We start from the raw sequence: 10752 nt of genomic DNA, 5'->3' as shown, positions 1-10752 counted from the left end.
AGACTCATACACACACACGCACACACAAACGCATTCATACACACAAATACACAAACACACAAACACACACACACACACACACACACACACACACACACACACACACACACACACACACACACACACACACACACACACACACACACACACGAACAATCAGTATATGCATATATATATTTTTTTTTATTAAAATATCGGTTTATTTACTGAATAATCTATTTGTGAATATAACATCCTAAGCTATATAGTTTTATAACGATTTATATTTATTTACCTGAAATAGGAATTGGTGGTGTCTTTAAACCGGTATCATATTTTTTTCTTGCTTGGTTAAGGATAAGGGAGGAAGTAAAATACATTTTGCGTGAGAGATAATTTTATGAAAGTTCAAATAGATAATTTACGAAGGTAGTTGGTCTGATAAAGCTGTCACCAGTCGCACAACGGACCGGGGGATCCATGTGTGAGCGTCTCGGAGGCTTTGCAAGGTCCACTTTAATAGTCATCGCCTTGTTCGTCGTCCTCACCCACAGTGTCGAGGCCGACCTCCTCGTAGTCCTTCTCGAGGGCAGCCAGGTCCTCGCGGGCCTCGGAGAACTCACCCTCCTCCATGCCCTCTCCGACGTACCAGTGCACGAAGGCGCGCTTGGCGTACATCAGGTCGAACTTGTGGTCGAGGCGAGCCCAGGCCTCGGCGATGGCGGTGGTGTTGGACAGCATGCACACGGCGCGGGACACCTTGGCCAGGTCGCCGTTGGGCACCACGGTTGGGGGCTGGTAGTTGATGCCCACCTTGAAGCCAGTGGGACACCAGTCCACGAACTGGATGGAGCGCTTGGTCTTGATGGAGGCGATGGCGGCGTTCACGTCCTTGGGCACGACGTCGCCACGGTACAGCAGACAGCAGGCCATGTACTTGCCGTGGCGGGGGTCGCACTTGACCATCTGGTTGGCGGGCTCGAAGCAGGCGTTAGTGATCTCGCCCACAGCAAGCTGCTCGTGGTAGGCCTTCTCGGCGGAGATGACGGGGGCATAAGTGACTAGAGGGAAGTGGATCCTGGGGTAGGGCACCAAGTTGGTCTGGAACTCAGTCAGGTCAACATTGAGGGCGCCGTCGAACCTGAGGGAGGCAGTGATAGAGGAGACGATCTGGCCGATGAGACGGTTCAGATTGGCATATGAAGGTCGTTCGATGTCCAGGTTCCTGCGGCAGATGTCGTAGATGGCTTCGTTGTCGACCATGAAGGCGCAGTCGGAGTGCTCCAGGGTGGTGTGGGTGGTCAGGATGGAGTTGTAGGGCTCGACGACGGCGGTGGCGACCTGTGGGGCGGGGTAGATGGCGAACTCCAGCTTGCTCTTCTTGCCATAGTCGACGGAGAGCCTTTCCATGAGGAGGGAGGTGAAGCCGGAGCCAGTGCCGCCGCCGAAGGAGTGGAACACCAGGAAGCCCTGGAGACCAGTGCAGTTGTCGGCGAGCTTCCTGACGCGGTCCAGGACTAGGTCAACGATTTCCTTGCCGATTGTGTAGTGACCACGAGCGTAGTTGTTGGCTGCGTCCTCCTTGCCGCTGATCAGCTGCTCGGGGTGGAACAGAAGGCGGTAGGTGCCGGTGCGGACCTCATCTGGGGACAAAGTACAGAGGTTATGGAACTCATTTACAAACAGGTAACTATTCAAGATTCAGCATACATATTTCCGTGAAGGCTTACTAATGATTCAGTACATACATTCAGCATGATTTCGTATATAATTCAACCAAACCCGAACCGCAAGACTCCCACAAACACTCACCGACGACAGAGGGCTCAAGATCAACAAACACAGCCCTGGGGACATGTTTGCCGGCGCCGGTCTCGTTGAAGAAAGTGTTGAAGGAATCGTCACCACTTCCGAGGGACTTGTCGGAGGGCATGGAGCCGTCGGGGGCGATGCCGTGCTCGAGACAGTATAGTTCCCAGCAGGCATTGCCCATCTGAATACCGGCCTGGCCGACGTGGATAGAGATGCACTCACGCTGTGTGGAGAAAGAGTATTTACGTTACTGATACTGTTATGTTTACATTGAGTTATACAGAAAGATATAATAATATGAATTCGTGTACTTGCATGTGTGGGTGTACGCGCGTGAGAAGACTATATCCTTATACTGGCACACACACACAAACATACATATGCGTGTGTGTGTGTGTGTGTGTGTGTGTGTGTGTGTGTGTGTGTGTGTTTGTGTGTGTGTGTGTGTGTGTGTGTGTGTGTGTGTGTGTGTGTGTGTGTGTGAGTGTATGGGTGTGTGTGTGTGTCTGTATCTGTATCTGTCTATATATACATACACACATATAGATATAGATATAGATACACACACACACACACACACACACACACACACACACACACACACACACACACACACACACACAAACACATAAATACACATATATAAATACATATACATGTGTGTGTGTGTGTGTATACAGTATATATATATACATATACATATAAGTTATACATGTGTATTTATATGTATATATATATGGATGTATGTTTCTTTTATATACATGTATATATATTCATTATATATATGCATATATTCATTATATATATATATATATATATATATATATATATATATATATCACATACATGCAAACATATGTATATGTATGTGTATATGTATGTATAGACATATATAAGTATATATATACACACATATACATATATACGTATATAATATATATATATATATATATATATATATATATATATATATATATATATGTATATATATGTATACACACACACACACACACACACACACACACACACACACACACACACACACATATATATATATATATATATAGAGAGAGAGAGAGAGAGAGGGAGGGAGGGAGGGTGTGGGAGAAAGGGAGTATCACTAGAACGGTACAAGTCCCTCACCGGCTTTCCGCCTCTCCCCCTCGCCCTCGTTCCCCATCTGATCTAATAACCGTTGTTAGAGTAACTAGAAATAAATAATTTTACACGAAAAGCATATAGCCAATATGTTTCGATCTTTGCGTCACATTTACGATGGCTGAATCATAACTTCCTTCTTAGCTAATCACAGAATGATGAATTTATTGAACAGCCGGCAGGTGACCCGGGCTGGGGAGGGGGAAGCGGGGCGGGGCGGGGAGGGGGTAGTGGGTGTAACACTTTCTCTCGCCCGGCCGGTGGCTCTTCCATATATGACACAAATTGCCTAATTCCTCCTACATATGGATACATTCTTGCGCACAGATTTCGCAAAAGATAAATTACAAGCTGGTAAATGCCATTCTGTGAATGGAGGATAAACTTAACTGAGTTACAGTGTTCATCTCAGTGTAGATAATCCTTATCCAGTTAGAGATACAGTTAAGCTGTCGCTTAAATTAAATTCAGGTAAGAAGATATATGTGGAGAAATACAAATGTGTCGATCACATAAAAATAAACTTTCTCTTTTTTACTTACATACATACATATATATATATATATATATACACACTATATTTGTATGTACACACGCACACACACACATATATGTATGTATGTGTGTATATAAATGAATACGTATTGCTTTTCATTTTGTTAAATATGTTATATTATCCGTAATTAGATCGGATGTCAATTGAAATCGTATTTGACATCAAATCAAATGATTAGACTGAATTTGACTTTCATTCAATAAGAGTAATTACATTCCGAGGAATCACTTGAACTTACTAGCCCATGAATCATATCACTGCTAATTTGATCGTATTCGTAAACACATTTGCAATAATTAAACCAAATCAGCCGAACTTCATAATATTTAACGGGCTGGTTTGACAAGCTCTCGTTTTTTTTTCATTATGAGTTATCGATAGGCACTATATCAGTTCAGGATAAATTTCTATATGGAGAGATAATTCGAACTTACCATTTTGTAGTGTTTTTGGTGTACGGAAGTGGGACGAAAGCAAAGAGTCCAGTCGCGTCTAACGATTCGGTGTTAGCGCAGCTGCGATCTGAAGAACTTTGCCCATCCCGTTGTTATATACCTTCCATGACGTCAGACCACGTGGGCATCGTCATGAGCTGTGATTGGCTGGCAACGCCCCGTGCGAGTAGGCCACGCAAGGAGTGTGGGCAGCACGTAGGATGTTTAGATATGCATGTGTTGGATTAATAGATAATAGATTGCAGCATTATGCATTTACACATCCGAGATTCAGTTATGGTTATTCATGATACTAAAATAGAGGACTCTGTTTTTCATTTATGTTGGTTTTGAGTAGGTATTATCCTGTGTTAATTAACATTGGAAGTAGATAGCGGTGTCACACTGTTCAAGGTGGGACTAGGATGAAAGTTAGGATGCCGTATACGGAGATGCCCGGTCCCTGTGTGAATCACCCCAGGTAGGCGACATTTGCACTCACGTAGGCTGTAGTAGACGCCTATTTTTCTGCATTCTGATGGCTAGACAAAACGCCCTCTTTGAGTCTATTAGTTCCTTTATTTCTGTTTACAGAATGAAATATAGTAAATATTGGAATGACTCAGTATGGTGCTTTCTATCTCTCCGATACTGCATTTTCCCGAAAAAACGGGCTGTCTTGACATTAAAAATTGTTGTTGCCCTGGAAACTACATGGGGCTTTTAATATCATCCATTTAAATCCCAGCAGTGACACCCACACCGCTCCCTTGCCCCTTACCCCCACTCCGCCCGCCATCCGCCCGCACAGACCGGGGTTGAGCATCGTCTCACTCCAGTGGTCCGCAGAAACCCCACTCATTCCCTCACCCTCTAAACCTACGTGTTTGCTGTCCTCCCCACCTGACTTTAAAAATCCCCCAAACACTGCACTTTAAATGGCACTGAGATTCCCCATTACTCATTTCACCCATCTTCGGGCTGCGCAGCTCCTCATCCTCTTTTTTTATTTCTTCGACGAAAGGAAAGGCACAAGGGAGAGATTAACTGCCTAGGAAGGAACAGATTTTATTCGATTTCAGGTAGTCTGCACCGTACCCAATTAATTCCCACGACAACGGCAGGCCAGGTGAGGGGGCGGGGCGTGTCTCCGGGTGACTGTGTGGCTGACACTTTTAGAACTGGGATGGAAGGCTTTGAATGGACTGTTGATGGAATCTTAGGTAGGTGTTAAAGGGGAAAGAAAATGCAGAAAACACATGCACAAACAAAGATGTTGTTTGTAAAATAAAAGTAAAGAAAAGAGGAAGTTGTAGCTTGGATCTCTCTATCCACTTTTGAGGAGATATCAAACCTGTTCTTCAGCATTTTTTGTGTCGTAGATGATCAGCTCATGACGAGGAAGGTTAAGCGTACAGAGACTCAGAAATCGTGTTTAGAAACGATAAGTAATGTTCGGTCTAAATCAACTTCTCATTTCAACAGCCAAATGCATATTCATTCATTGTAACTATTACCAACTTAGCAACGAACATCAGAGGAAATGAAATAAGCAAAATAAGAGAATCTTTAAAGGCCAGTCCTTTAAACGACAGCAAAGCATATACAACAAAAAAGAAAAAAAAATGGCATTATCCTCTTCCACCTACTACACTGACGTCAAGGCTAAAGTTAGTAAGTGGAAAAAGCTTGTCATTGTTGGATCCTTTGCTTTCCATGTCTATCCCTTTCCTTTTTTATTACTACAACTACAGCACACTTGTCCTTTGCTTTAAATTTTGCGTTGTCACGAAGGTATACTCACAACTGTACCGTATCTGATTTAACCTCAGCTAAGCTAACATTACATTACATTACGTCACCCGTACCACAGAGCCCGTATGTACCTCTTTCGGCTATCATATCGTTAGCCTGTAAGCTAAAGTTACACTGTTATTATGCCGTAGAGTTAGCCACTTCATTCTCTATTGGCATTAAAATGGATTATTATACGCATGAATAAGTTAATTTAGTTATATTAAATTTTTGACATGTGGGGCGTTCATCCTGCTAATTGTGGAATATTATCGTGATTTGATTAAAATTATCTCTAATACCTGAACATACTTCCGGAACGGTTGTAATTCGGTAGAATTTGAGTAAAATATACATAAATGTATATTTTTATCATGAGCATGATGATGTATACACGAAGAAAATTATCACAGGTATATAATGTGAATATGTGTGTGTGTGTGTGTGTGTATGTGTGTATGTGTGTGTGTGTGCGCGCACACACAGGCTATATATATACATAAATATACATATATACATATATATGTATATATATATTATATATATATAACACACACACACACATATAAATATATGTATATATATATTCATATAAATATATATATATATATATATATATATATATATATATATAGAGAGAGAGAGAGAGAGAGAGAGAGAGATATAGACATCTACATTTACTATATATGTATATATAAATATATATACATATATCATATATATGTGTGAGTGCATATGTATATATATATACATATATATATATATACATATATATATATATATATATACATATATATGTACATATATATATATATATACATATATATATATATATATATATATATATATATATACATACATCATATATATGTGTGAGTGCATATATGCGTGCGTGCATATGTGTGCGTAAGAACAAGGGATGGGAAGAGGAAAGAGAAATCATCTGAGAAAGTGATATAGTAAGAGACTGAGAAAGAGACAGACAAACAGACACAGGCAGAGACATAGAGAGACGGAGAGAGCCCTGCTAAGGGGAAAGTTGTTTGTGTTAGACGTAACCCATCAACTTGTCACCTTATAAGCCCAAAACACCTACTAGACCACAGGTGCCGTCCATAACACCTGGATGGCCAAGCCGCTGTAATCATTCGAAAAAGATCGAGGTCAGCCTTATCGCCAAACTTGTGTAAACACCTCGAGATAAACACAATAAGGGATTTAGAGAGCAGCTGGTGTGTGTCATGGCATGACCCGTCCTGTGTGCTCGCCTGGCCGGTCGTATAAATGTCTCACTTGGACCGAGATTTCTCCTCTTCTTATGCTACAGATTTACGAAATGTTTTTACGAAGAATGTAGATGTTATTTTCGTGTGATTTTTTGTCTGCCATTTATAGGTCATGTTTTTGTTTTCATTTCTGCGATAACCACTATTTCTTCGACATGATTTGTAACCTAAAAACACTTTGCAAGGATATCTATGCATTTCCAGCAAGCCCCTGCAAGGATACAAGTGCATGATGATGTGTACGGGCGAAACCCACACCTCCACCCACACTGCGCCTCTCTCATGGCCGGCCGTTTTCAGGACATGTGTAGGTGGGTTGTATACTCGCCACACTCGCTTTTGGTATACATTGTTAGACCTTCGTTTGCACGCCGTATGTTGTGTTTTTGTTTCTGTATACGCGTACGCTGCATTTCGCTGTACATGTTGACTAGGCTACTGGTTGCTTACGTATAAATGTATATTTCATATTTGGGTACGATATTAAGAAAATCCTTTTGCTTCACATCTCTACACTCTTCTTTCTTTTTTTTTCTTCAACTGTTTTGCTGCACTACACTATGCATAAATATTTTAGCGCGTATATAAAAGTAGGCCTATATACACATATTTATAGGAATTGAATGTCTGTTTGGATGGCATTTATGCACTTGCAAATGTATTCTAGGATCAGAGTTGATGAATCATTTCCCACTCCACACTCAAGGTGACCCTATCTGCCCACACCAATCTGAGAACGAATCGATATATTCAAATAACGATGGTATAACTCCCGCAATGTCTGTGATGTATGAAAGTATATCTGGAAGGAAGGAAAACAAACAAACAAAATGAAAGCATAGGCACGTTTCCCTCTCCTTTTCCCCGTATTCAAATTAATGCCGTTCCTTCCTGCAAACACGGGCGCTATTTCTATCCTGCCGTTTCGCAGAATTCCGACTGGGACTCAAGGATTTATCCAGATTTGGTATTTAAGTACACTCGTTAATCGGTCACTGGCACGAAATCTTCATTTGCGTACTTAGCGCTCTATAGAAATTGCAAATTGCATGTCCGAGGAGATTACCACGTGCGGGGTATTTGCACATTACAGTATTTTTTTCTCATTTTGCATATTTATCATTACTGTCATTATTATAATTTTTATCACTATCATTATCATCATCGTCGTCATTGTCATCTTCGTCGTCGTCGTCGTCACCATCATTATCATTAACATCATTATTATCATCATTATCATTAACATCATTATTATCATCATCATCATTACCACCGCTGTCACCACTTTGATTACCGTTATGATAATTATTATCATTATTGTTCCTATTATAATCATCATCATCACAATCATAATCATAATCATTATTATCCTCATATTAACATTCTACTTGTATTTCGTTCGTCAGTCTGTTCGTAATACGAACCTATGAGAAACTTATTATACCTTTATTATTATATTATTATTTTTAGTATCATTATGTTATCTAGCCACTGGGTGGGCAAGCTATCCGAAGTCAGTTCCGGTCCCAAGCCCGGATAAAGGAAGAGGGTTGGCGTCAGGAAGGGCATCCGGCCATGAAAGAAATGTCTGCTAGAACCTGATTATAGCGACCCCATACGAGAATGGGATAATCTACAGCAAAAGAAGTATCATTATGTTATTATTATTTGTGTTATTTATACCATTAATCTTTAAAACGAACACACGTCACGGAACCAGTAAGACCGTCAATTTATCCGCATTTATCATTTACACGAAGGAAGGTGGGAGGGGAAGGGGAAATAAAGGGAGAGAAGAGAGGAGGGAGAGGAAGAAAGAGGGGGAGGGCGGTTAAAGAGAAAAGGGAGATAGGGAAAGGGAAAGCTGAGGGGAAACAGAGAGGACGTAGAGAGGAAAGGGTGGGTAAGGGGAAAATGAAGGAGGTAGGGAGAAGGAAGAGAGAGAGGCTCAGAGAAAAGAAGGTGGATATATCGGAGAGGGAGGGAAGATGGTAAGAGAGGTAGAGGGGATTTAAAGAGAAAGGGGAGGTGAGGTTGGGGAAACGGAGGAAACCTAAAGAGGAGAGAGGGATAGGAATAAGGGAGCGAAGGAAGTGGGAGAAGTTAAGGAGGAAGAGGAGGGAAGAGGAGGGAAGTGGGAGGGAAGAGGTGAATTTGAGGAAGATTTGGGAGTAAGAGGGAAAGGGAAAGGTAAAGGAAGAGGAAAAGTCATCCTCCTCCTCCTCATCATCATCATCATCATCATCATCATCATCATCATCATCATCATCATCATCATCATCATCATCATCATCATCATTGCCATCATAATTGTTATCGTCCCTATCCTCATCCTCATTCTCATCATCAGTAACATTATTACTAACATCACCTCTTCTTCTTCTTTTTCTTTTCACGAAGAGGGTACGTATGAAGCGGATCCAGCGCAATCACTCATTTCCACGTAAAGACTTAGAGGTTTGCGAGTGTTGGTCTTAAGAAAATCATTTATCACTTGTAAGTCTAACACGAAGGGGAGGGGGCTTAACCTGGGAACCTTCGAGAACAAGATGAAATGGACTTCCCTCGCTCATCCGTACTCATCCTTACTCATCCATCATTCATTTCGGAGCTTAGGTACGTATTCTAGTGTGTGTGTGTGTGCGGCTCTGTATGTGCGGAGGGGAGAGAACTGTGTGTGTGTACGTGTGCATGTGCATGCGTCCATGTACGTGTGTGTGCGTGTATGTGTGTGTGCGTGCGTGCGTATGCGTGCGTGCGTGTGCGTGTATGTGTATGTGTATGTGTATGTGTATGTGTATGTGTATGTGTATGTGTGTGTGTGTGTGTGTGTGTGTGTGTGTGAGTACAGGTGTCTTTTATATACGTGTTGCGTTCGTCATTACTCATATTCTGCGGTAAATGTTAAGAAATGATAAGACATTTCATTGTTTCATTGTTGATAATAAGACAAATAATAAAAATCCATCATGGTAGGCTGAAACTACAAATACAAAAATAATAATTAATTAAACATGGAGGATGTATTTATATAGCCTCCTCATGCCAATTACGCCATTCAGGTCATTAACCATGATGATGCATGGCGTCATCAGCTCCCCAAAAAAGTAATTATTCATTTCGATTTTACATTGGGTAGCTCATTAGATTCTTTTTTTTTTTTTTTTTTTTTTTTTGTCTGTTTAAGTAGACTCTTGTAAGTGTGTACCTCTGTCTTTCTATTTACATACACATTCATATGCATATTTACATACCTACCTGTGTTAAAATCTGCATATACATACACTTACCCATTTTACAGGTGATACAGACAAAAATTTGTATTGATTCGTATGTAAGTATAATGCACGTGACGCTAAAAATAGAAATATACGCAAATAGAAGTTGTTGTACAAATTAAAGTTAATAGTAGGAGTCTGCTTGTAATGTCAAGTGATGATATTATTGAGACTGACCTTTACGCTTTGACAACACGCCGTGGCATGAAGCGCTCCCGTACATTCAGTTTATCATGGTTTTTGTTGTTCTCGACGTGGGTGTTCAGTATTCATTGTATAAGTAGTAGCGTTACTGCTGTTGCCATTTCCCTTATTATTAGTATTATTTTGTTATTCTTTATCATTATTGTTGTTGTTGTTGTTGTTACGTACATATTTATTATTATTATTATTATTATTATTATTATTATTATTATTATTATTATTATTATTATTTACATACATTATCATTATTG

At 40.7% G+C, this 10752-nt stretch overlaps 1 protein-coding gene across 1 annotated transcript; it reads right to left on the bottom strand.

The window, feature by feature from the left end:
* Positions 1-358: 358 nt before the first annotated feature.
* On the bottom strand, positions 359-4079 carry LOC125026460 (tubulin alpha-1A chain-like). The gene is made up of 3 exons (XM_047614923.1): positions 3940-4079; positions 1792-2014; positions 359-1622 (listed from the first exon to the last, which is right to left on the bottom strand). Exons 1-3 carry the CDS (start codon positions 3940-3942, stop codon positions 496-498), a joined length of 1353 nt encoding a protein of 450 aa, XP_047470879.1. The 5' UTR covers positions 3943-4079; the 3' UTR covers positions 359-495.
* Between the last annotated feature and the right edge of the window lie 6673 nt (positions 4080-10752).

Source organism: Penaeus chinensis, chromosome 6, assembly GCF_019202785.1.
Source record: "Penaeus chinensis breed Huanghai No. 1 chromosome 6, ASM1920278v2, whole genome shotgun sequence".
Taxonomy (NCBI): Eukaryota; Metazoa; Arthropoda; class Malacostraca; order Decapoda; family Penaeidae; genus Penaeus; species Penaeus chinensis.
The sequence above is the reverse complement of the archived record's forward strand: the minus strand, read 5'-3'. Positions and strand labels throughout refer to the sequence as shown.

What these genes read in the sequence shown, in the direction of transcription:
- LOC125026460 (XM_047614923.1), bottom strand. An exon ending in TCTTGAGCCCTCTGTCGTCG is followed by an intron (nt 1,623 to 1,791) that starts GTGAGTGTTTGT and finishes CTTTGTCCCCAG; the next exon opens with ATGAGGTCCGCACCGGCACC.